Source organism: Spermophilus citellus, assembly GCF_964194105.1.
Source record: "Spermophilus citellus genome assembly, chromosome: 16".
Lineage (NCBI taxonomy): Eukaryota > Metazoa > Chordata > Mammalia > Rodentia > Sciuridae > Spermophilus > Spermophilus citellus.
Window position 1 is genome coordinate 12,517,213 of NC_138196.1, and position 27,618 is coordinate 12,544,830.

The 27,618-nt window shown below is 33.8% G+C and overlaps 1 protein-coding gene across 1 annotated transcript; it reads left to right on the forward strand.

Moving 5' to 3' along the window:
- On the forward strand, positions 1–27,618 carry LOC308635265 (transport and Golgi organization protein 1 homolog). Its single transcript, XM_081269627.1, has 21 exons — positions 1–55; positions 2,678–2,783; positions 3,768–3,887; positions 6,756–6,932; positions 7,299–7,403; positions 14,055–14,126; positions 14,396–14,410; positions 15,043–15,165; positions 15,264–15,369; positions 16,390–16,445; positions 16,533–16,623; positions 16,795–16,933; positions 21,122–21,223; positions 22,072–22,132; positions 22,249–22,284; positions 22,362–22,429; positions 22,549–22,649; positions 22,831–22,968; positions 23,940–24,214; positions 25,623–25,785; positions 26,788–27,618. Exons 2-21 carry the CDS (start codon positions 2,691–2,693, stop codon positions 27,105–27,107), a joined length of 2,361 nt encoding a protein of 786 aa, XP_081125753.1. The 5' UTR covers positions 1–55; positions 2,678–2,690; the 3' UTR covers positions 27,108–27,618.

The window sequence follows — 27,618 nt, forward strand, 5'->3', positions numbered from 1 at the left end:
AGAAAAAGAATTATTGTCAAGACAGAAGGCGGCAATGAAAGCAGAAGCAAGTCCAGTTGTACAACGTACGTATTTTCAGACTTTGGAACACTTTTCTTTTCATTTATATTCTTTAAACATTAAGAGTGATTTTCCCCCTTTTTTTCAATGCCATTATTCATATACCATATAGGAACTTGAAAAATAATAGCAGAGTGGGCTGAGGTTGTGACTCAGTGATACAGCACTTGCCTAGCAAGTGGGAGGCACTGGGATCCATCCTCAACACTGTATATGAGTAGAATAAAGATCCACTGACAACTAAAAAACGTATATTCAAAAAAATTATAACCAAACATACCTATAGGTAATTGTCTTAGACAACCAAGTAGAACCAGGGTTTTCTTTTCTTTCTTTTTTAATCTCTGGCAGATGTTGACTGTTAACAGGAAAAGACAATTCTTTACTTAACCCCAAAAATCTGCCTCAAGAGAAGGTTACAAATAATGGGGCAGAATATTTTATAAATTGTGTAAGCTTTAGGCTTTTTAATAGAAAAGAGACAGCAAAAATGTATTGTCGGATTAAATAACTAAGAACTTGTTTTAGTAATAAGCAGGTCTGGGGCTTGCAAGCCAAATAGATGGAAAAGGTCAATGGCGCTAGAAGCAGGCTGACATCTAGTGTAATAGGAGTTCAAAGAGAATTTAAATTTATAAATAACCTTAATTTTTCCTTAAATAAGAAATTAAATAATATCTTGACGTTAAAGTTTGTTTAGCAGTAAATGTCAATCTTTGTAATAGTAAAAATTTAAATTCAGTTTATTGTGTCCTCACTTTTATAGTAAACATAAGTTGGAATTATAAACTGTTTGTCTAATTTCATTTGATCAATTAAGAAATACAACATACATTTTTTGTAAAATGATGAAATTAGTCTAACATGGGTTTAGGGTTGTAATTTTTAATGGGGAAAAACTTTGTGTCATACATGTAAAATATTCAAGAAATATTGGAACTTCTTAAAATCTCCAGTGATAATAATCAGTGGCTTCAGCGTCTGCTTTCTAATATATATGTGGGCACATGCATTATCTTATTTTAGCCAATAGAATATGTATAATATTTTTGTTGTGTCTTGTCTTGTTTTCTATTTTCATAGGACTAATAGATGCTGCAGTCGATGCAGCACCTGAAGCAGGTGTGTGCGTACAATTGCATGGACTATTTTTGAGTGGTAGATTTAGATGCAAATTTTGAGTAACACTTGGATTTTCAACCAACTAACATGTCTCTAATTTCGCAGTTTTGCTGCTGTGATTCACTCTTAAAGTTGTTCTCTTTAACAACAAAACAACTTGTCTTACTATAAAAGTTCACATTTTCACTTGAAATTAACAACTGAGATTGATAATGACATCATCTTATTATCTGTTATGCATGAAACTTAAAACAATTTCAATTTTTCAAAGAAAATGTTTTTTTTTTTGTTAACAAATATATTAAATCTTGTAGTCTATGACTTTCCAGAATCCTCTTCTAAGTCAGGAAGTTTATAAGATGATGGTAGTAAAAAGATCAATGGAATTTAGTAAGAGGCTTTCTGATTGATTTACTTTATGTTAACATCTAGTATCAGTGTTGTTTTCAAAGGAAAAATTTTTTTCTGTTGATTCCTTGTCCTGAGTATAGTGTTGGTACATCAGTTAGTATAAAGATTCTAGAGATAAGTTCTTTCCATTTTCTTTATTAGAGGATTGGTTTACTTTTTCTTTTATACTTTATTATTATATTAATAATGATACTAACACAATAGTGCTTACTATACTACAGTTATTGTTTTACATATTTTAACTCATTTGATTCCAAATTTGCTGTAAGAGATTGGCAATGATATAGTTCCCATTTTACATATAAGGAAACCAAGGATCATCATATTGAATATCATGTAAAACAAAAGAGGCAAGCTAGGATTTGAAGATATAGTCTGTTTTTAGTGCTAACCACACTGCCTCTCACGTGTCAGTTTTCCCTTGATGTACATACATGTGAGCATGCAAAAACAACTCAGTAATATGGATCTAATAAGGAGTAAGAATAACAGGAAATTCTGGGTCTAGTCATATTTCTTCTTCTACAACTCTTCCTTGCTTGTTTAAAGATTTACAGTGATTTTTTGTGTATATTATGTATACATATGAAAGTGATTTATGGGTTTGGAATGAATTAATTTTTGTGTGAGGTAAATAAAAATGTTCTTTTTCTATGCTTAAATTTCATTCAATTTTGTTCTATTCTTAATAGTGAAAAGTGGCTTTTTTGTCATTTGCTATGTTTTTACAAAAATGGTGTTTTTGTGACGGGACTTTCTTTTTGTTAATTCTGCATAATTTTAATAATACTAGTTTATGTATGTGTAGCAGTAAGATATTTTGTTATTTCTATAAGAGAATATTTACTTTTTAATATGGACTTAAAATATTTCTCAGCCTTTATTTCATGAAGGTAAAATTTACTGGAAGCACCATTAATTATAATTAACTCTGAATGCTTTTGCATTTATAAACAGAATTACTACATGAGACAGAAAAATTAATGAAGGAAAAGCTAGAATTGCAGTGTCAGGCTGAGAAAGTACATGATGAACTTCAAAAACAAATGAAAGCTTTGGAAATAGATGTTGAAGAGCAAGTCAGTTGGTTTATAGAGATGGAACAAGAAAAAAATGCTGAAGTAATGGATTTAAGACAGCAAAACCAAGCACTGGAAAAGCAATTAGAAAAAATGAGAAAATTTTTAGATGTAAGTATTTGCAATTTGATATTGATTTTTCTCAGTACAATACTATGTGATACTGTTCTATATTATTTTAACTTTAAATTATAGGGACCCTTAATATTTTTGCTTATGTGTGTATTCCACCAATGGAGAGAGTATTCCAATAATTTATTATGTAACAATCAAAATGAAAATAGTAAAACTAGGGCAGGGAATGTAGCTCAGTGGTAGAGTACTGCTTAGCATGAATGAAATGAGGCCGGCCCTAGGTTGAATCACCAGCACCAAAAAAAAAAAAAAAAAAAAACCTAAACAACAACAAAACTTGTGCCACTAGCTTGTGAATAAGCCCTACTAGTTAACGTTCCAAAATTCATAGTTAATCTTCTACTAGTCTCTCATTTAATCAGTAGTCAAAGCAGGTAAGAATTCCAAGAGCTAATTGTCTACCATTGTGTCCACCTCAAAAGGTGTGAACACAGGTAACAACAGTGTGGCACTTGGACTGGAATAGTTGCCAAGCTTCCATTGCTCTCTTCCAAAAAGATGTTAAATCTTTAATTTCACATGGATATTCTTCTTTAAGATTTCTTATAAGCCAGATTTTCTCTTCACATATCAGAGAATTAGAGTCTTATACTATTTATAATTTTAGGTATAAAACTTAAGATTATAAGAAATTGATTTACCAGACAGTTTGTTTATTTGCTTAATGACTGAGTTAGCAGTGTAATTTCTCCATTGTACAAGTACATTCATTGATGGAGGAGAATTATTTCATTCTGAGTTTAACATTACCTAAATGAAAACAAATGTACTTCAAATAAATTTTAAGTATTTAAATTTTGTGGAAGAACCCAAATAGGTAATGTGTCATACCAAAAATATTTTTGAATCTTTGTGATTCCATGGTCATCAGTCCTTTCTTTTCAAACAAACTTAACCTATAACTAAAGAGAGATAATCGGTTTAATAAATATTGTTTCTTCAATTATTGTTCAATTTCAGGAGCAAGCCATTGACAGAGAACGTGAGAGAGATGTGTTCCAACAAGAAATACAGAAGTTAGAACAACAACTTAAGGTTGTGCCTCGAATCCAGCCCGTTGGTGAACATCAAACTAGAGAGGTAAGAACTTTATTGGTATTGCCTATTTGTATCTTGAGTGTGAAGTAAGAGTTACATTATGAAAAACTTAAAAGTGAATAAGGTATAAATCTTAAAAATCAGGACATTGAATGTTACTTAAATGTGAGGAGTTCATTAACCCTAAAAAAATGTTTATATTGGACTAGGGGTTATAGTTCATGGTAGAACACTTGCCTAGCATACCTGAAGTCCTGGATTTGATGCCAGCACCATCAAAAACAAAAAACAAAACATAAAAATGTTGTACTTAAATTTGGAATTATTTCCATCTTTATATATTTTCTAGTATTAAATAAACTTCTCTGCCTAGTTCTCTACTCCCATCCCAACTAAACTGATAATTCTCTGTAGTCACTCTTTACTAATTATTTCCCTTTCTCTTCTCTTTTACAGTCCACTACAATGAAGTTTCCAACATCTTTTTCTTGGAATTTTATACCCCTTAGTATATTTAAACTGTTCCTATGAAGGTTACCCAAAGCCTCTTGGCTGTATCTAGTAATCACCTCTCTGTCTTTAATACTACTCAACCATTTAGAGACACTCATTACAGTCTTCTATAAGTATCGCCTTCTCTTGACTGCTGTGACACACCTACTATAGAGTGTGGTCTCTCTCCTCCAGTATTTATTTGTCTTCTGCCTACCCAAAATAAATGAGGGGTACCTCATGACTTAGTCTTAGAGTCCTCGTTCTTCCGTTTTTACATTTTCTTCCCAGTCATCTGTAAATTGCCCCACAGATGTTCCTTTATTCCTAACATCTCTGTTGAACTCTGTACTTGAATTTTCAACTGCCTACTCCGTCTCCACGTAGATGTCTCATTTTTAACATATCCAGGAATCATATTCTTGGTTCCTGAATAGCCTTTATCAAAAAGACAAGAATAAAATTATTCCTTCTTCATCTCAATAAATGTTGTGCCTTCTAAATCATCTTCTTTGCTAAGTTCTAGAATTCTTCCTCAGTCCCACTCCTTCTCAGCCCTGATCCCAAACCATTAATGGATCAGATTTATACTATATCTTTTTATTCTTTTCACCTTTATTCATTTTCCTGTGTCTTAGTTGTCATTATTATTTGCCTATATGTGTGAGGTAGCCTCCTGACCAGTCTCCCTGCTTCTACTCTGTCACTCCCACTGTCCATTTTTCTCATACAGAAAACTCTACATTTATTAAACAAATGCTACATGGGAAATATTATGCATATTTATACGTATATCACTTATATATATTTCTAAAGATGGCTTATCCCGGTTATAAAGAGATTGTGCTTGAGATAAGGCAATCCCAGTGTGGATCATGGCTGTGCTATGTAGTAGATGTGTGACAGTAACTAAGCTACTTAACCTTTTAAATCTATTTATTCATTTCTAAAATAAAGACAGTAATAGCTCCCACTGCATAGCAGTATTAGTGTGGCCCTTAGTTAACACTTAAATTCAACTACTATTATTTCTGAAAATAATTTTATTGCTGAAAATTATCTACAATTTCTAAGAAGTTTACTTGATTCATTTCTCTTAAAAGTACCTCAATGAAGTATAAAATGCCTATAAGTTCATTGTAATGAAATTTTAAATCTGCTAGAATAGCAGAAAAGTCATCATTCCCCTTGTTTGTAGTCATTGCCCTTATTTCTAACAAATGTATTTTTAGCTTTTGAAAAACAGTGACTTATTCATTGAAACTCAAAAGATAATTCAAGATCTAGAACTTTGACTGCCATTTTCTACTATATAATTTTTTAAAAAATATTTGAAAGTTGACCTATCTCATTCATGAAACTTTAAGGTATGTTTGAGTTTCCTCAGGAACATTGTGACCCATTTGTTCTCTGCTTACCCTGCCAGAACTAATCCCAGCTTCTGTTTTTCTGAAGACCCAAAAATTCCAACTGTGAAAACATTATAATATGCCATTTCATTGTACCTGTTTTATAGCCTTTTCTTATGAACTTAATCCAAAACTTAGTCAACCTATTATTCTCAGTAGCTTTATTACTGTTAAAATTTAATCCTGTAATTATAATTAAGCTTGCATTTTTTAATGTTCTGAATAATGATTGTCATTTTGTATAATTGCCTCCAAGTATTTCACTGAATAAAGGCAGTATTCTTTTATTTCTTACCATCACTTATCTTTTTAGGAACTTCCTCTCCCTCTTGATCAGAACTAATTTCATAAATTATCTTATTAATCCTTCCTGTATTCTTCTATCCCAGAGCCACTGAATTGAAGGCACTTGCATATCAGTCTTCAGGGATAAGTTCTGGGATGTGTCATCATTTATTTTGGATGCAGGAGAAACTATTAAGACACTAAATGTACAGCTCTCTCTTACCACCCATCCTCATCTCTATTCTGGGATGGTGCAATGTATAGATTGAAAGTGCTTTGTAAATAACTATTATCAAAAAATAATTCATGAAAGATTTTTTTTCAGGTTATCTTACTTCACATTCTGAGAGCAAGTCAGTAAGTACTCTACAAATTTGCCATCTTTAAGGTCATAGGTCTTAGTATGATTGTACCATTACTAGATAATTCAACATTATTCAAAATGTGGTTTTCCCCTCTTCCTAGCTAAAGTCTTAGTCTTAAGAGAAAGAAATTTTTCTAAAAAGGGTTGAGCAAAAGCAATATTTGTTGTTTACTAGTGCTGCCTAGTTCTTATCAACTTGGGAACTATCAACCTTTGTTTGAGATAATAGTTGCTATCCTTATAAAAAATGAAATTAATATAGCATTTCAAAATGTTTTTTGAAAAAAATGATTTTTGAGATGAATTAAAAGTTACGAACTTTTCAAATTTTTAGATTTTTTTTGTTTATTATATTTTCAGGTTGAACAGTTAACAAATGATCTAAAAGAAAAAACAGACAAGTGCAGTGAGCTGCTTCTATCAAAAGAACAGCTTCAGAGAGATGTACAAGAGAGGAATGAAGAAATTGAAAAGCTAGAGTTCAGAGTGAGAGAACTGGAACAAGCCTTACTTGTTAGCACAGACAATTTTCAAAAGGTGTGACATTTTGAGTTAACTTTATTAAGTGTTTTAATGAAGAAAAGTTTGATACACAAACATCAGAGCTTGAATAAGAAAGCTTGAGGGTGGGGGCAGATGGGAAAGAGCCTTCATTTTTATCTGAGAAATGCATTTTAAGTGTCAAAAGTTCCTGTTTGACTCTATGAATGTATTCAAGACTGAATATCTGTAACTTTTTGATATTCACTAATGTAGAGTTTGTCCTCCTAACTGGTCAGAGAGAATTGCTACTTATCCAAAAGGAAACACGAACACACACACACACACACACACACACACACACACTCTGAATAATCAGTATTTAATGTTTGAAAATTTGAGAACATTCTTATATATTTAAAGGTAGCGGACCAGAAACAATTTGGAGCCTTAGAAGCTAAAGCAGAATTGTCTCTAGAAGTGCAACTGCAAGCTGAGCGAGATGCTATCGACAGAAAAGAGAAAGAGGTAAGGACTTTTTTTTTTCTTTCGTGTGTGTGTGTGTGTGTGTGTGTGTGTGTGTGTATTAGATGTAGATGGGCAAATATCTTTTATTTTATTTACATGGTTCTGAGGATTGAACCCAGTGCCTCACACATACTAGGCAAGCGCTCTACCACTTTATTTTTAAATGACAAAATATGTTTTGAGTTATTTTAAAATCAGTTACCTTGAAAATATCATTTGAACAAAATGAAGTTTGTGGTCTAAAACCAAAGTATAGACTTTCTCAATTCAGTGCCTAAATTGATCTTCAAGACAATAAACATGTGAACTGATAAGCTTATGAAGGAAGTTTATTCCAGGTTGAGAGGATAACTAGTGTGAGCACTTTGAAGCAAGAAGAAATTTAGAGAGGGAGAAAGGATAATTTAGCAGGTACGGGCTGAATGAAGAGGACAGTGGAGAAATGTAGTAGTTAGGACAAAAGGCAGCATCTCTTTTCTCCTGTTCGTGCTATGGGCATTGAGTTTTTGCTCCTCTCTACTGTGAATTTGGGTTTGCTTGCTTTCCTTTTTCTTTTTAAACTTTTCCCTGAGAATTGATAGTATTGTTTTACAACATATGAAGCTTGTGCTTAAAAGATTAATAATGAACTAGGAATGGGAATTTAGCTCAATGTGGGTTTGAATCTGCAGCACCACAAAATAATAATAACAAGAAAGTAACTATAAAGTTATCCTGTGTTGCCCTTCTCCCTCCTTCTTAAAGAGAAGGATCCAATTAGGCATGGTGGTGCATGCCTGTAGTCCCTGCTTCTCAGGACTCTGAGGCAGGAGAATTTGTCTACTAGTAGTTTTCCTAAAACATATAATACTCAACATTGTATAGTAATAAATAATTTTAAATGTTTAAAATGTTTTTAATTGTTTTTGTCTCTTTCCATAGAATTTTTCTCAGAACATTTAAATTTATTTTAACAATTACTTATTTTGCTTAAATATCGTAGAAGTATTTGGTAATAAGTACTTGGAAATCTGTTTACAAAACTAATTTAGACATCAGCTAAAATGACGGTTCAGTGAATTTGTAGTTCAAAGAAGAAAAAAGGAATCCATAGAAATTACTATAGTTGAAATGATCCATGAGAAGGATCGTTTTCCCATTTTTATGTAACATCTGAGAAGTTCTTGTTTATTAAGTTTGGAGTTTTCATGGAAGCAGTGAGCACATTCTTTGTGTGTGTAACTATTTCTGTATATTTGAAAGGAATTAATACTTAATGATTTATCTTAAATACTGAATAATCTCCTCCCCCAAAAAATGAACCTTCACAACTGGATCTAAAAGTAGTGGTAGTTGATTAAGGATACTTGATGTAGCTTACTAGTTGTTTCTCTTCATTTGTGTGTGTGTTCTGGGGCTCAAAGGGCCTCACACAAGCATTCCATCACTGAGTTATTTCCTTAGCCCTAATTGTATACATACACACACACACACACACACACACACACACACACACACAGGTTTTTTTGTTTTTGTTTTTGTATTTTGAGATGGAAGCCATTAAGTATAGTGCCAGGCTGACTATAAACTCCAAATTACAGGGTTCAAGCAATCCTCTCACATCAGCTTCCTGAGTAGCTGGAACTACATTCATGTGCCACCATGCCCTATTATTTTTATCATTTGAATGTAATATATATCTACTAACACCTTAATTTCCTGAATTAAGTTTCTAATAAACATCTACCTTTTACTCAGGATCATAGTACTAGTAGTACAGAACTATAAGAAACCATAGAGAGCATCTGTTAACTGACTTTCAGTTTTTGCAGATAGAGACCCAGAGCCAAAGATGTTGAGTGAATATATACAAATTAAAATAACAGCTGACCTTCATTTACTTGCTTTAAATAACTATAATGAGTATTCTATCAGAACTCACTCCCTTACCTATAACTGAATAATGAGAGGTATGAATGTAGAATTAAAGCATATGTCTTTTAATGAAAATAACTTAAGCATTCTATCCTGAAAACTAGGCAAATGTTTTCAGATATCCTATTGAGTATAAACATAAAGATATCTTTATGTATCATTATAGTTGAGACGTTCAAATACTCCTAAAACCTAGATTTGTATAAAACATTTTTTTGAAAGTTCATTAGACTATTTAGAAATGTGGGATGAATAAAAAGAAGAAAACAGCTTCTTATAGGAGAAGGAAATATTGTGGAGACAATAGTTATTTTGAGAAAAGGATCAGTAAGTTTTAGCTCTCTGTAGAACTAATGAGCTCTAGTTTACAGATAACAATAGTAAATAATAGTTAACTTTGCTGAGGGCTGAGGGCTAGAAAGTATATTAAATGCCTTGTCCCATTAACCCTTAACACTCCCCCTGGGAATAGATTCTGTTCTAAAATCTCCTAATTTGCCAATGTGTGACCTGATCCTTAAGAGAGGTTAGTACTTAGTACAGACAGAAAGAACTGATTCTGGAACCCTATGATGCTATGATGCCAGAACACTGAATATATTTTGCTTGTTAGTGAAAAATGTTAAAGACTGTCATTCAACATTTATTATTAAGCTGTTTCTGAATGTAGAGCACTTTTGTTCAGTTGTGAAATCAACACCAGACTTCAAGGAATATGTTATCTAATTAGTGGAACATATATAAGTTTTTTAACATTTTTTTTAAGTTGTTGATGGACCTTTATTTTATTTTTTGATTATATGTGGTGCTGAGAATCGAACACAGTGGCTCACACATGCCAGGCAAATGCTCTACCACTGAGCCACAACCCCAGCCCCTATACTTTTTTTTTTAAGAGAAAAAAACACTTAAAAAATAAAATAAGACTCAAATAGGTACAAATCAGTGTCATCCAAATAGTCTAGATATCAATTGGTAGATAAGTAAAACAAGTTTAAACCTTTCTAATGTTCTGGTTTGGGTGCTGTTATAAGACAGCCTGAAACTAGAGTCTGCTTGAATAACAAGAATGTTCCATAGTGTCATTTGGAGAAACTAAAGTCTGATGTGATGTCTAAAGTTCAGCTACTTAAAATAAAAAATGTTAGTACTTTAAACCAGTCCTTCTCTGCATATGAATCAGCTGGGGATCTTGTTAAAGTGCAGGTCTTTTTTTTTTTAATCTTTTTTTTTTAAATTTTTAGTTGTAGAGAAACTAAATACCTTTTTTTTTAATGTGGTGCTGAAGATCAAACCCTGTGCCTCACGCATGCTAGGCAAGCGCTCTACCACTGAGCCACAACCTCAGCTTCCAAAATGCAGATCTTGAGTGCAGCACAAGATTCTGTGCATCAAACGTGTTCTCACATGATGCCTATTCTGCTGCTCCAGAGACTACACTTTGAGTAGCAGGGCTTTTAAGACATAGAGCTAAGAATTTGACTATTAAGTGATATTACAAGGAAAAAAAAAAAGGTCATGTGAGGGGGGGCAGCAATTTTACTTAAATAACTATGTGTATGTTGATTTTATAATACCTTGTCATTAAAATTTGTTATAGAAGAGAATAGGTGTAAATACTGTCAGATAACTTTGAAGAAGATACAGTCATCACAATTTTCAATAAACTAACCTGGAAATTATATATGTACAACCACTAAATGTATTTTAGTGTCTACAGAGTTCAATATCAGTGTTACAAAAAAATTTAAGTAGAGGTCTTAGACATTAGTTATTAGAAACAGGATAAATTATAGTTTAGGACTGGAACTCCCCAGGTTCAAAAGGTGGTTTCACCACATAGTAGACATGTGACCTCAGGACAAGTTACTCCTTGCTGTAACTCCCTTCCTCAGTTCTGGAATGGGGTTAATCATAGAATAGAGCTCCTAAGGTTGTTACAGGCTTTTTAAAAAATAACAATATATAAAGTACTTTGTACCCATGCCTAGCAGTAATTCTCTATAAATAATAGCCATTATTTAGTATTGATACCATTTCTGTTTAAGAAATATTAGGCTGATTTTTTTTTCCTTGCTGATTTCTTTTTTTAGGCTGATTTTTTAAGGCCTTGCCTTGCCTGTGCTAGAATGATTCTAATTATGTGATGTATCAGTATATAAGCAAGATATGCCCCTTTTCAACTTTAAGGCACTAAATGATTTAAAGTTGGCTCTGAGCCAGTTACTACTAAACACTGCTTCTGCATCTTAGGTTGCTGTTAATGCAACATTTTTGATCATCAAGTAAATATATGTTTATAAATTCATTTATTAAATATTAAGTAGCTGTGAAGCAGTGAGCTAAAGTGACTGCTAATGTCCTCAAACCCATTTTTTTAAATAGAGCAATAATTAGCTCTTAATATTCGTCATCAGGTTCATTTTTTTTTTGGATAACCATCAAAGAGGATTATTTTACTTTTATTACTAATAATCTATCTTCAAAAATTAAATTTCTGTTTTCCTATAAGTAAGAGCTCTCTGATTTTCTACTAAAATTATTTTGTTAACTTACTCTGCAATTCAGACCTAAGGATCTCTTGACCTTATTGTGTATCTCTGCTTCCATCTGCTTAATCAAACCACAAAGCAGCCAGGGCATTCAATGGATTATAATTAGATATTTGTGGGACTATATTAAGTTAGTTTTATTTGATACTAGAATAACTGAATTAATTCTACAATTTTTCTAAGCTTTTCAATAGCAACTAACTTAATTTTAACTGAATTTAACATAAGAGTTAGCATGTGGACTGCTCCTTTCTGTGACTCTTTCTGCTTATGGTAGAAAATGTTTCCTGGTGTCCTTCTTTAAGGTGTCTTCTAATTGGGCAAGATGGTTTAAGAATGTGCAGTGTGACAGGCACGGTGGCACACACCTATAATCCCACAACTCAGAAGTCTGAGGCAGGAAGATTGCAAGTTTGAGGCCAGCCTCAGCAACTTAGCAAGACCCTAAGCAACTTATTACTTAGCATGACTCTATCTAAAAACTATAAAATGAAAAAAAGGGCTGGGGATGTGGTTCCATGATAAAGCTCCCTTGGGTTCAGTCCCCAGTGCCAAAACAAAAACAAAATAAACAAACCAAAAAACAAAAAAAAAGAATGTGCAGTGTGAGCATGTCTAGGAACAATACAGGTATGGCTGGCTTAGAAAACCACTTTCCTTTATTCTTATGAATTAAGCATATGTACTTTGTAAAGCAAATACAACATTCTTTTTTTTTAATTTTTTTTTAGTTGTAGTTGGACACAATATCTTTATTTTTATGTGGTACTGAGGATCGAACCCAGTGCCTCACATGTGCACAGCAGGTGCTCTACCACTGAGCTACAGCCCCAGCCCCAACATTCTTAATTCTATCTTGACAAACATCTGTGTAAAGTTTTTTTTCTTTACTTTTCATAATTTTGATTAATTATGGAGAAATCTTGCAAACCCCACCCAAATGATCAGAATCAATATTACCAGTATTCAGGAAAGAAAGACATCGAGTACTTCCTAATACGAAGGAATTAATTTGTTGTACTTCTATGAAATGCATAATCAGAATCCACTTGGGGAAATATGAGACCACAACCAACTGAGGCCACCATGCATCTATTAGACTGGGCACAATAAAAAATAGTGACTCCACCAAGTGCTGGTAAAGAGGGAGAGAAACTGCATGTCACATACATTGCTGGTAAGCAGTGTAAAGTAGTACTGCTACTCTGGAAACTAAATCTGGCAGTGTCTTGTAAAGGTAAACGTACATCTGTTACACAGCTATGGCCTCCCTTTCTCTCTCCATCTTGATGCCTTTCTTCTACTGGTCTTCTTTCTGTTTTCATGAGATTCCTTCCCCCCTGCCCCCTATCCTCCTGTCTCTCTAGCTTCCACAAATGAGAGAAAATTTAATAAACTGAACAAAAGTTGTATTTTCTATTACCAAATACTACCAATTTAATATTAATAAAGGTGTAATCATGCACTTACAAAGCTTTTGGGGGGGGAGTGGGGGATGCTGGGGATCAAACCCAGAGCCTTGTATATGCAAGGCAAGTATTCCACAACTGAGCTACATTCCCAGCCACTACAAAACATTTTTAATGAATCAAGTTATTTCTCTCACAAGGACTTGAAATTTTCACTTGAGGATCAAAAACAGAGAAATATTCAACTAAACCTACTTTTGGAAGAGCAGAGACAACTACTAAATGAATCACAGCAGAAAACATCTGTATGTAAAGTACATTTTTTACTTCAGATAAGAAAATTTTAAAAATGATCTTGGGAAATTTTTTTCTCTATCACTAGAAAAAAAATTACTAATTTGAACTGGTTTACTTGAAACAGTAATTAATTAGTTAATTTTCTATGCTTTAAAACATTTTATTTGCTTATTGCATTATGATTTTCTATACTTTGACCTTTTTTTCTGGTTATCTCATAAACAGTAAGGTTGTGGATGCCATGAAATATTTATGACTTCATTTCCCTCATCTCTTTCAGTTCTTGGTTTTTTGCTTAGTCCAAAGCTGGATCCCCTGCATTTACCTGAAATGTAATGGGATGGCTTGACAAAAATTTTGTTGTGTTTATCTTTTTTAGTATATATATGTGTGTGTGTGTGTACACACACACATATATATATATCAGTATTTCTACTGAAATCATAATGCATATTTTGTGTTCTGTTTTCACCTGGCAGATCATGGAAAATAAGAAATCTATAGAGAAGCTTAAAGATGTCATTTCAGTGAATACTTCTGAACTTACAGAGGTAAAGCTGCCAACTCTTGCTAACGGATATTAATACTACATCTTATTTTTGTTGCAGACCAAAAATTTGAGGTGTGCTAAAATGTGCAAAAAATGAGAACTATATGATGTCTGGTTTGGGAAAGTATAACTTTGTTTTTTCTTTGGAATTAATTCACTAACTGTAGTGTTTTGCATTAGCTTCAAATTGTCCTTAATGAAGCTAAGCTTCGTGAAGAGAAGGTGAAGTTGGAATGCTGTCAGCTTCAGAAAGAAAAGACCATGCTTAAGAAGAAGAATGAACAGGTAAAGAAAATTTGATGTCATACATAATGTAAACTAGAGAAGTGAATATCATTATCTTGTATCTTTCTTGGATCTGTTTCTGAGGTAAGGAATATTCATGTAGGACCTTTTCTAGATATGCAATGCTCCCCAAATTGAGTGCATATATATGGTCTCCATCTGTTTTGGATTTTTGGATTATTGCTTTTCTTATCAAATGTCAATCAGTTATTAACTTGCATAGCCTCAAAGAAACTTTTTAAACCAGAAAATTAAGTATTTTATGATCCTCTTTTGAGTAGTTACTGATTCACCGGCCAAGGGAAGATTACATGATAAGGAATCTAAATTTAGGAGACAGTCATATGTGCCCAGCCATTCCTGCTGGAGGTAAATTATTTGAATTGGCAGCAATTTTCTGGGGAATGCAATAAACAGGGTCAACTTCCTGATAGCTCTGATGTTCTTACTGCAGCTGTGAGAGTTGGGGCCACTCTGCCCTCTTCCTTAACCAAGGTCTCAACCCCCTCGATTGAGGCAGGCCACTGAGGAGTATGGCTCTCTATTTCTTTGTCTAAGTCTTGTAGTCCTGATATATCCAGTGCAGAAACCCCTCCCTAACCCATAGGAATTCATGTGTTTTGACTTTTCAGTTGCAGCAGGAAGTCAAAGACTGGAGTACATCACACGCTGAGCTCAGTGAACAAATGAAATCATTTGAGAAGTCCCAGAAAGATTTACAAGTAGCTCTTAGTCACAAAGATGATACTATTAATGTAAGTTTATACTCCAAATACATGTTTCATCTCATGAATTCTCCTGAAATCTTCTGAATTAAAATCGAGAGTCTGCCAACCTTTTGCTTCTTTTCTAGGCTTTGACTAATTGCATCACACAGTTGAATCGGTTACAATGTGAATCTGAATCTGAGGATCAAAGTAGAGATGAGTCAGATGAATTAACCAATGGAGAGGTAGCAGGTAAGATCAGTCTCAGGGAGGTTGAATCCTTTTTTGCTTTCCTGTCTTTAATTAAGTATACAGATGATACTTTTCAGCTGGCTGAATTTCTTCTTAAGCTTCAGGGTTGTAGACATATATCACTGGGTCTATAGATATGTCTGTTGCATTGGCAGAGGTGGGTTGCTGGGGTATAATGTAGCAATAGGCATGTGAAGAGCACTGACTTTTTCTATCCCATTGAAAACTAGTAAGTACACTGCAGCTACAATAGTCACATCCTATACCTCTAAGTATTGAACATTGTACAGTAAGAGAAATTTATTTCTTAACTTATGCAGATGATACTTGATTTTGATACTCATCATCTCTACGGCTCTGTGGTTTTAAGGTCCACAGTCAGTCTTAAGAGTCCGGAGGTAGTTGGAACCATAAACTAAGGCTGTGAGAACAGAGGCTAGAGACTATCAGAAAGCTAGAGAGGGAGTGTAACAGTGTTTACTGATGAGGAAAATATTTCCAGATGTTTTCTCCGAAGTTGGATATTGCTTACATAGCAAGTATTTCAAACCATACCTGGTAGTAGATTCAGGGAGAAAATAGAGGATTGAATCTTTCTAAACAAGACACTTACTTGCCCAGGTGAAGATAGATCTGAGAGAGAAGAAAAGCTTTTATCTTACAAGAATAGCATATATAACATTTTAGTTGTGCATACTAGAAATTCACCTTTTTTTTTTAAGACAGACACAGTACTTTTATTTATTTTTATGCTGAGGATCAAACTCAGTGCCTCACACATGCTAGGTGAGCACTCTACCACTGAGCCACAACCCCAGTCTGAAATTCACCTCTCTCTTTTTTTCTTTTTTAAATCTAAGCTTGCAATTCTCTTAAAAGTCATTAGTCTAATCAGTTTAATTATTTAATTGATTTTTTTTCTCTTGGTGTTTGAACACAATCATTCTTTAGTTTGGGGAAGTTAGGAGAATATAGAGTTAAAAGTAAGGAAAGAAAAAGCTAAAGTCTTTTGTTTTTTAGGTGATCGGAACGAGAAGATCAAAGATCAAATTAAGCAGATGATGGATGTCTCTCGGGTATAGTTCTTTATAAGAGTCCCATAGTGCCTGTGAATTCTTCCTGTGCCTCACTTTTAAGAATACCTCTCTTTTCTGCAATTTTAGACACAAACTACAATATCAGTAGTTGAAGAGGATCTAAAACTTGTACAACTTAAGCTAACAGCCTCGATGTCCACAAAATATAATCTAGAAGGTGGGTTCTTCTTGAGAAGAAATTGCCATGTTGGAAAGACTTAAAATTTTATTGGAAAGATAAAGAATGGCTTCTTGCTTTCATGCTTCTTACTTTTCTTGGCACTACTCCCTCAAACAAGTTCTTAAGTCCTTGTACACATATAGAGATAAGCTGTTTTATCCTTTACAGACCAAAAAAAGAAATTAGAAAGTGACTGCAATTCACTACGGTCTTTTAAAGTTGGACTGGAAGAGGAATGCAATACTCTTAGGCAGAAAGTGGAGATTTTAAATGAACTCTACCAGCAAAATGAGATGGCATTACAAAAGTAAGATTTTCATTGTTTGTTATTGTTATCACTGTGTGAACTAACAGATAATTTTATCTTTTCTTAAGATTATTTACAATTTCTTCTAGTTGTAATAAGTAGAGATTTGTCTTTTTTCCTTTGTGTTTTGTTTCCTATAAGTTGCATTTTTCTTTCCATCGTCAGTCTTAAGAGTCCTGAGGTAGTTGGAACCATAAACTAAGGCTGTGAGGACATCGTAATCAATTGTCAAATTCATATGAAGGCAGGAAGTGGTAAACTGGTATTAACAGTCACTGATGTGGAGATACCTCTCAAAGATCTAGACCCTTTCTATGATCCCACTATTTATTTTAATTACCTTTCATTGTGATCAGTTATGTAATTCTAATGTTTTGAACTTGTATCTCTAACTCTGGACCTTTAAAAATACTGAGTGATTTGGAATGACATGTTTTAATAGAATAAAAACTTCAAAAAGGAATAATATTTACTTATTGATGGTACAAGTTTTGGACTTGAATATCTCAGATGTTCACACTAAAAATTGAACTGTGGCAAGGACCTTAGGAGTTATGATTACAGAAGTACTTGTTTGTAGTATATATTTATATATTAATCTTCTCAGTGTGGAGCTAGTTATTTTTTGAAAGTTCATTTGAAGTTTTTAATCCACAAAAATACTTGAATTCTCTAAAAATAGGTTTTTTTGTGTCATATTTTATTTGTTTGCACCTGATTTTACTCTTTGGCATATATATATATATATATATAATCTTGTTAAAGCAAAGACAGACCTTCTTACAGACCTAACTATTTTTAGGTATTTTGACTTCTGTTGCCTAATTAATGCATTAAATATTGAAACCTTTCCATTAACTTTTCTAAAATTCTTTGATCTCCAAGCGACCTTTTTAGAATCTCGAATTTTTGTTCAGGCCAGTTCTAAATGCCTGGCCTGTTTCAAAGAAAAATTTCTCATTTTATCACTTTTTTTTAAAAAGAACACTTGTTTTCTCTGTCCCTACTAGTAATATGAATGACCTAAATGGCAATTAATTTTCTTTGTAATGCAGTTAAATTGTAGCACTATTTTCCTCAACTCCTCCAAAATTTATTCAGTCATCATCTGTGGTTTGTACTCTTTTTACTCATCCCCAGGTACTATGTTAGTTCATGCCTGTGTCATCTTTTCTGTTTCTAACCTAGGTGATCTGTCTTCATTCTCCGTTATTTATATTTTTATATAATTTATTTCAAATTCTTAGTAATTTTCTCTATAGCCGCTTGAGTGGACTTTCTAAAATATAAGTCTGTCCATGTCAATATGTGCCTGTGGTTTATGAAGAATTTGCTTTCTATTTGATGACCTGTTCTTTTTTTCTTCCTTGTATCTTTTTAATAGTTTAAATATTTTTAATCATTTTCCTCATCCCCTGTATAAGCTTGATGTAATCATAAATTATAATGGAATTATAATTATATAATTATAATTTTATTCATCTTCTCATAATTTAAAGGCCATGGTATATATTCTGGATTTAATAAAAACCTGACATAGATTAATAGGTTTATTATTTTTTTTATGGGCTTTAAGTAGCTCCTGAATCAGATAACTGTTGTGGCATTGTATGTTAGTACTTCATATACTGTGAACTCCACAAGACATTCATTCAATTTATACACATATTTAAAGTTTCTGTAGTTCTGCATTCTACACTGTTGGTTTCTTATTTGAAATTATTTTCATTCTATTTGAACATTGTCCTTTAATGATAGATTTGATTAGTGTATCAAAGGTAGTACAAGGATAAACAGAGAATAGTATTTTATCCACTAAATATTGCTACCTTTATAATCTGTATTAGGTTGACATGAACTTCATGATTAGAGTTAAAACCAGTTTCCATTTTTGAAGGATCTTTCTTTTGGCTACTGAATTTTGACTGTTACTTAGTTTTAGCAATTTAAAAATATCCAATTACCATCTGTTTTAAATTTTTTCTTTAAGGAGTCCATTATCATTGTTGTTTGGTCTTATCCCTCGCCTAGTTCCTGTAGTTATTTCTCTGTTTTTTTAACAGTTGTATTGGGAAGTGCCTAGGTGTAGTTTTTCCCACCCCACCCACATTTTCCTCTTGCAGTTATGTTGCTTGGGACCATTAAACATTTCTTGAATTTTCGAGTCTTTTTCTAAATGTTGATTTTACCTCATTCTCTCTTCTGATTATAATAATGCATATTAGAATTTGATTTCCCCTGCCTCCTACATTCTGGATTTATTTCTTCTGGATATTTTCTCCTGAGTATCTTCGACTGTAGGTAGGTCACCACACCCAACTATTTCTTGGTTTTATAGTTTCTAATCCTTTGACAAAATTCATAATCTTTTTTTTTTCCTCTTTTGTGGTGCTGGGGTTTGAACTCAGAGCCTTGTGCATGCAAGGCAGCACTCTACCAACTAAACTATATTCCCAGCCCTGAAATTCATAATCTTGACTTTACCTTTTTGACTATATAAAGCACAGTGATTTTAAAACATGTGCGGATAACCCCATTAGGTGGTTTCCTTTTCTGTGGGATTTTTTCTCACAGAATTTTGTCTTATGGAGTGCCTGGTCAGTTTTGATTGGCTAACATTGTTGTGATAATTATAGATGAAATTTGAGGACTAAGATGAAGTTATCTTCTTATAGAAAAGTGTTGAGGTTACTTGAGTAAGATTGTCACTTTAAACTTAGCAATTAAGATAATTCAAAAATGACTTGTCTTTTCAATGTTTCAGTATTGTTCCTTTTGGATTTTTTGCCTGTTCATCACTTAAGTGTGCAGTACTTTCTAATCTAAACTCAAAGGCTAGGGCTTTTATTAAGGGTCCCTTTATTTGTAGCCCCAAACACTTCTTTTTTCCTCTAAGCCCAGGAATTTGATGAAGGCTTAGTTCAGACTCATTATATCTTTGTGTTATCTTCAATATGTGGGTAAACCTAGGAGAAAAGTACCTCAAAGTGCCAGCCTTACTTGTAATTCTGAGATTCCTTTTTCTAATGGATCTTGGCCACATACATATATCTTCACTGCCTTTTTAGCTTGGATCCTTTCAAACACAATTTTATATTCTTATAAAGATGTTTTAATTGTTCTTAGTGCTCTCAGACTAACTCTTTGATAATTGGAAACAAAATTCTCTCTGTCCTTCAAGATTCAGTTTTCTCCATATTCCTTCTTAAGCCAGTGGGGAAAATTATTATATTCCTTTAGGCGTCATTTATACCTGAAACAGTGAGCTCTTTTATTCTTTAGCATCTTACAAGGTAACTAGTATATTATAGCCACTCATAAAATACTTGCTGAAGAATTAAATGAGAAGCTATATAAGAATATATAATCCCCTTTTTCTATTTGGTATCAATAATCCTTTTTTACTATAATTCTTCTGATTTATGGAAAATTAAGTTTCAAGTTAATTATCTTTTGAATTGGAACTATGGCTAAAGTAGTACAAGGATAGCAGAAAATAGTATTTTTTAAATCATTAAATGTGGCTACCTTTGTCTCAGTAGATGAACATCTTGAGTTTCATGATCAGAGTTAAAACTTGTCAGTAGATAATACTCTGATCGTGGGTCAGTTTGGCTTCTTTTTCTGGTTGACAGACATTATCAAAACTCAGATTTGTCTTTTTGCTTAATTGCAATTCTTTTGAAATAGATATCTAAAGTGTGAAAAATGTTCTGTGGTTAATTGCATAGATAAAAGACATATTCTAGAAGATTTTTTCTTTGACTGACTATATCTTTATTATGGTACCAGTCTTGGATTGAGAAAAGAGTTGCTCCATGACAAAGATATACTTAGTGTCCTACCCATGGCAGAAACGAGAAAAGAATTATCCCCTGCTTTATCCTAATATGTTTAATGATGTTAGGTTGATCAGTCCTGATCTTCCACATTGAAGTAAAGTGAGTTTTTATTATCTTACACACAGGATACTTGCCCTTGGGGCACATGTTGTTTTCACATTTATTTTATTTACTGGTAAGTAGAGAATTAAGAGGAGAAGTTAGAAAATGTAAGTGATTTGCCAGAGTTTGATTTACAAAATTGCAGGTTTGAATTCCTATTTTATGTGGTTAAGCATTTTATAGAATTGTGGGAAGTGATATTCACAGAGAGAAACTTTTGATTTGATAACTGGCTTTATTTTAGGAAACTGAGCCAGGAAGAATATGAGAGACTAGAAAAAGAGCAGTGGCTGTCAGCTGCAGATGAAAAGGTGGTTTCTGCTGTACAGGAAGTTAAAAATTACAAGTGAGTTCAGTTTCTAAAGGAGGGTGTCAATGTCTAATGAACTAGTGTTAGCTTTCTTTTTTAATCTTTTTTTACATTATGTAGATAGAAGAAAATAGCATGGAAGTATAAATAATGAGAGGATATGAATACATTCAGTTCACACAGGAGAAAAAATAAATTTCAACTTTACAAATGAAAAATGTTAACAAAAATTTACTTATACCCAATGGGCAAGACCATAGGGAACTTGGTCAATGCAAACAGTTCTGAGGGTTTTGTATGTTGTAGTAATTCTTTAAGAAATCAGTTTGCTGTGTGATGTATCGAGACCCACAAAAGTGTGGCATTTGATAGACCTTGGAAATCTTCTATGGATATAATTTGAAAAAAAGAAAAAAAGTTTTAAGGAGGAAGATATTTCTAGCAGAATTACTTGAGAACACACTGATAAACAGTTAAGGAAATTATAATTTATCATTCAGAATCTCTAGCAATTAAATGATAAAGAAGTTATTAGTATTAGGTTTTTATTTTATTTATTTATTTATTTTTGGTGCTTTACTACTAAGCTACATCCTTAGACCTTTTTTTTTACTTTGAGACAGGGTCTCAGTTGCATAGGTTCCCACTTAATTGCTGAGACTGACCTCGAACTTGTGATCCTCCTGCCTCAGCTTCCCAATCATTGGGATTACTGGCATGTGGCATTGCACCTGGCCTGTAGTATTAGTTTTGATCACACTGGATTCATATAACTATAGAAATGTTTTTCTTATGTATGATAAAGTCTTTAAAAGTATAGCTGATGGAATAAAGGGAAAATGGTCAGAATGTTTCAAATGTTATTCAATTGTTGTAATTCTTAGGCAGAGAATTGAAGAGATGGAAGAAGAATTACAGAAAACCGAGCGCTCATTTAAAAACCAGGTAGTAATTAATACTGTCCTGTAGTTGCAGAATTCTTTGATATCTAATACAGACAATTATAGGCTATTACAATGAGTCCCTAAAAACATATTTTTTTAATGTGTTGTCCTTTTCAGATTGCTATGAATGAGAAGAAAGCTCATGATAACTGGGTAAGATTTTTTTCCCCCTTTTCTTTATTTTGTGCATAGCCTACCGCAACTGAATTTGAATATTTTCTCTTTAATAGCTCAAAGCTCGGTCTGCCGAAAGAGCTATAGCTGAAGAGAAAAGGGAAGCTGCTAATTTGAGACAGAAGTATGTGATTTTGGTATCTTACTATATGTTTTATAGTGTTTTAAGGTTATGCTAGATATTATCTATGAAGGAATAGATTGCTGTTTCATAATTCAGCCCATTCTTTCTCAATATTCAAGACTATTGGAAATGGCCCAAAAGATGGCACTGCGGCAATATGAACCCGTGATTGTAAAACCTATGCCGGGAAGACCAAATTTACAAAATCCTCCTCGGAGAGGTAGGGGACACTTTGTAAAAGGAGCTATTTTATTTCTTGGTGCAGAATGTATGTAAATTACTTTTTATTTCTGTGTGTAATGGTTATGAAATAATCTGAATGATTTGCTAAAGCGGGAGGTGAGGGTTGGTGTCAGGGAGAAGGCTGCCTTAAAGTAGTTACATGGCATTGTTGTCTTTAGGTCCACTGAGCCATAATGGCTCTTTTGGTCCATCCCCCATGAGTGGTGGAGAATGTTCCCCTCCACTGACAACAGAGCCAGCTGGGAGACCTCCTTCTGCTACTCTTAATCGAAAGGATACGCCTAGAAACGGATTTGGTGAGCATTCACATGTTGCTTTATAGTAAACTGCTTCAAGGTTTTGGTTTTTTTTCCCCTTTTGAATATTCTAATGAAAACATAGAATTTGGGCCTGAACAATATATAGAAGGTAATTTCGTACTTTATCTTAGTGAATGTTTTCTGTAAAATCTGTTCTAGAATAGAAAACATTTTTTTTTTTCCTGGAGGTCCCTGTATTATTTTTTTCTTTTAAATTTTACACTGTGAAGTGTAAACCTTTATCTTTAAATTAAATCTCTATGGTGTTCCTTTCCCAAATATTATAAAAGTAGTCTTAAACTTTATGTAGCATACATATTTCCAACATGAAATACTGAGTCTTATTTCCAATTCTAAACAGGACTGTAGTCTTGGTAAGATTGGAAGTCAGGTTATACAGACTAAAGAAAAGCCAGCCTATACATACTTCAAGTCTATAGCTTAAAGTTTAGGACCAGTACTTATTAATCTGCTGTTCTATCAACCCAAGGCAGTTCTTTATTTTACTTAAGTCTCTTCATAAATTGTGATTTACGTATTGGGCAACCCATTTTTTTAAAAAAATATTTTTAATTGTAGATGGACACGATATCTTTATTTATTTTTTAAATGTGTGCTGAGAATCAATCCCAGTGCCTCACACATGCTAGGCAAACACTCTACAACTGAGCTATGACCCCAACCCCTGGGAAACCCATGTTTCATGTTGCTTTCTAGTTATTGTTGAACCCTGACCTGTCCACCAGTGGTTTATTTCTTCTGAAAAATACATACAAGGGCTCTGATCTTCCTTTCCCAAGGGTCAATGGATGGACCTTTAACTCGTACTGGTCTTCTAAGGCATCTGGGAAACCCGTTGCCTCTGGTAAAGGGACCAAGTAATTTCAAAGAATCTGTAATTGTGGATGGAGGATTTTTATTCTTTTCATGTTAGAATAAGTCTGAATCCATTCTTTGATCTCTAACAGACCCAGGATGTGGTCCAGCTCACGTGAACAACAGCTCCAGAAGTTCTTCTCCAGCTAAGGTGACAAATGAGGGCAAGGCAAGTTCTGTAGTTACTGTGAATCATGTGGTCATGCAGGAACATGTAGCTTTCCTACAGTACTTGCTCTTTGCTTTATCCTTCTTTGTGTTCTATTTGTACTATCCCATTTGTTTTTTTAAAAAGCAAACTGTTCCCCAAGAACCTGAGACCCCCTCATTCTCCACCATTACTTCTTTGACTGAGCATCCAGTTGGAGTAAGTACTTAGAGGTTGAGAACTGAATTGGGTTTTATTCTGTGCATTTCTGGGAAGGATATTCAGAGCATGACACTGATCTTGTTTGCTTTAAACTGCATGCAATATTGGGCTTACTTTTCTCCTTCACTTGGGAATGTTGCTTAAGTGTGTACAACTATAATGAACTACAGAATGTGAAAAGTTATCACTCTAACTTTATATGGTGTTTTGTGTTGAATGTTCTAAGGCAAAGTAAATTCATTATAAATTACATAATTCATCATTTTTATTTTTGTTTGGAAGAATGTTATTTAAGAATTCCTCCATTTGTGCAAACCCTATTTTGAGTGATTTGAATTAGACTGGTATCAGATTTTCTGAAAGTGAAATACTGTTTCAGTTAAACAATGATAATATGAAATGACCTCTTGAGCCAGTCCCAAGAAATGGTCTCATTTGTTCACATAAGTGTATTCTCTTGTAACTGTGTTGCTATTATATCTGGTAGGTCTTCTGCAGCTCTATAATAAAATAAATTTTTAATTGTTTAGTTTGAAACCCACTACTCATAGGAAATGATAAATCAATATCTCAAATGGTGTACAGTAAATGAAAGTAAATATTAAAGCCTTGTCTTCCTAATTTGTGTATATAGCACTGTGATGGAAAATACTTCTCAAGTTCCAGTGTATATATATTCCAGGAATATACATCTCTGGAGAAATCTAAGGGCAGCTTAGATTAGACCCCAAACCCCTTTGTAGTAGAAGATTTAAAAGAGAGCAAAGACCCATTGTTAGAGAGGAGTAAAGGTGGGAAAAGCATGGCTTGGAGGCAAACCTGGGATTGAGTTCCTTTAATATGCAGTGTGGCCTTCAACAAATTATGATATTCCATTTGCTTTTGTTCCCTCTTATTTAAAACAAGACAGTCTACTTAAAGATCTCAGAGGTTGAATAATATATGAAAGACTTACTGAAGATACTCTGAATAGTAGCTATTATTACATGGGTAGAGAATGGATTTTTCATTTTATTCTGTTCATTCTTAATATGGAAATAATGAGCTATTGTGATGAAAGGGAAGTGATGGGGAGGGGGGGACTCCCTTTGAAATAGATTGTAGTGAACACAGCATGACATACTGGTCAGAAATCACCTCTGTTAATAACCTCTGCCAGTTCTCTTGCCTTTCCCTTTCCTGTGCAGATATAATCAGTAACAAACTGCTCCCTCTTGTGGCATCCTTCCAACTTCTGTAAGCTGTCAGGGGGAATACACAGGAGGGGTGGGTAGAGTTTTGTTGCACTGATGGTGCTCTCTGGACAGGTGCCTGTTTTGGGTTTTAGCTTTTATCGGTGTTGGTACTTTGTCTTAATATATAGGAATTTTAAAACTTTTAACTGCTTTCAAATCTTAAATTGCAGGTTCATATGGCTATGAAAGGGCCCCCTCCTTTCTCAGGGGTACCCTTCATGGGCCCCCCGATGGGCCCTCCGATGGGACGGCCTCCACCACCTCCCATTTGGTATGGACCGCCACTTCAGCTCGGTGGGCCTTTTGGGCCTTGGCCAATTCCTCCACCATTTGGTATGATGATCTGAACAGTAGTGATTGACTTATAAATCACATTCATCTTTCATTTCTATTGCTTGCTAAAACGGTTGCTATCTCAGGTCTTAACAATGAAAGGATAAAGCTGAGTATATTTTAACTTTTCCTCCAGTTTTCTGGGACATATGGGACACTACATAATCTTATACTGAGATAGGCAATAGCTATCTCTCATAGACAAGGATAAGGGGCTATATACAGAAAAGCCAGAAATATTACTTCTGCAGATGTTTGTTGAAAATCTGTTGATATGCACTGCAATAGATGGAAAGGTGGATGAGACACATGCCATAACTTAAAATTTTGTCACAGATATGAAAATCCTATAACATAAAGTTTGTAATCACCCATAATGGAAGCATAAGCAGTAGGTTATAGAATATAGAAAAGGAAAAGTCAAACCCTCCTTACCTTGAGAAAAGTCAGGGAAGTGTTAGAGGAGGATTTAACAGTGACCTAATAAATGTTGCTGATTTAATTAGGTGGCTGTGGAAGGCCTTTTCCAGGAGGGCATGCACCTTGATTTTGATGGCATGTGTAAAGTCCATGCTGAAATACTTCATGAATTTTTAATGGATACAGTAATAAATAATGGGATTTCCTTTTATCAAAATTTCTTTGGTGTAGTAAAGTTCTTATTTCATAATCATCTTGTCATGGTAATATAGTACTTCCAAATATAAATGGAGCTCTTGTGAGATAGAAATAATTCAGCAATTATATAGTAGGGAAAGAAAAAAGACAAGCCTGGAGCTAGGTAGAGCCATGTTTAAATCCTTAATATGTTGCTTCATGGCTGGTTGGTCAAAGGCTATAACCTAAACTTGTTCCATCTCATTTTGCCTCATCTGGCAAGTCAGGATGTTCACCAGTTGATGTTCTAGGCTTGGGAGAAATTAAAGACTATATTAACATACTTGAAATCACCCTAGTTCAGAAATTTCTGGGTATTTACATAACTTCCTTTTTATTTTCCAGGTCCTGGTATGCGTCCACCAATAGGCTTCAGAGAATATGCACCAGGTGTTCCACCTGGAAAACGGGATTTGCCTTTTGACCCTCTTGATTTTTTTCCAGGACCCGCACCAGCACCATTTAGACCTTTAGGCTCATTTGGCCCAAGAGAGTACTTCATTCCTGGTGCCCCATTACCACCTCCAACTCATGGTCCCCAAGACTATGGGCCACCACCTGCTGCAAAAGACTTAATGCCTTCAGGCTTTAAAGATGAACCTCCACCTACACCTAATTCTCAGAGTAGTGAGGGCCGTTCACAGGAGTTAAAACAGGGCCCATAAAATGAACCTCTGACACTTAGTCAGAAAATGGACTATGAACTATTCATCAAGTTAAAGGATTATTGGCTTCAAAATATAAAAGTTTATTTTAAATGGTTTATGTTTTTAGAATGAAGCTGCCTTGGCACAGTATACATTTTGAGCCAAAATATTTTCCCCCTGAATATCCCCCACTTAAGCTAGAGTGTCCTTCCAATTTTAAAATGTGCAATAAGGAATACCTTTGTTTTAGTTAATGTAGCATATACAATTGCTAAATGATTTAGAATGTCATAATTATGGACATTTCCTGTGGAAATGCTTTAAGAACATGTATTTCCATTATCCTATTTTTAGTGTATTCCAGTTGATAACAGAGAAATGGTGTTTTATAAGCTTGATTTTTTTCTCTTTCAATATCTGGTCAAAGAGACTATTACACTAAAAATGTTTACTCAAAGATCATACACTTCATTTTCCTTCTTGCTGAAGTTCTTTGTTGTAATAGTTCATAAAAAATTGTTTATTAATA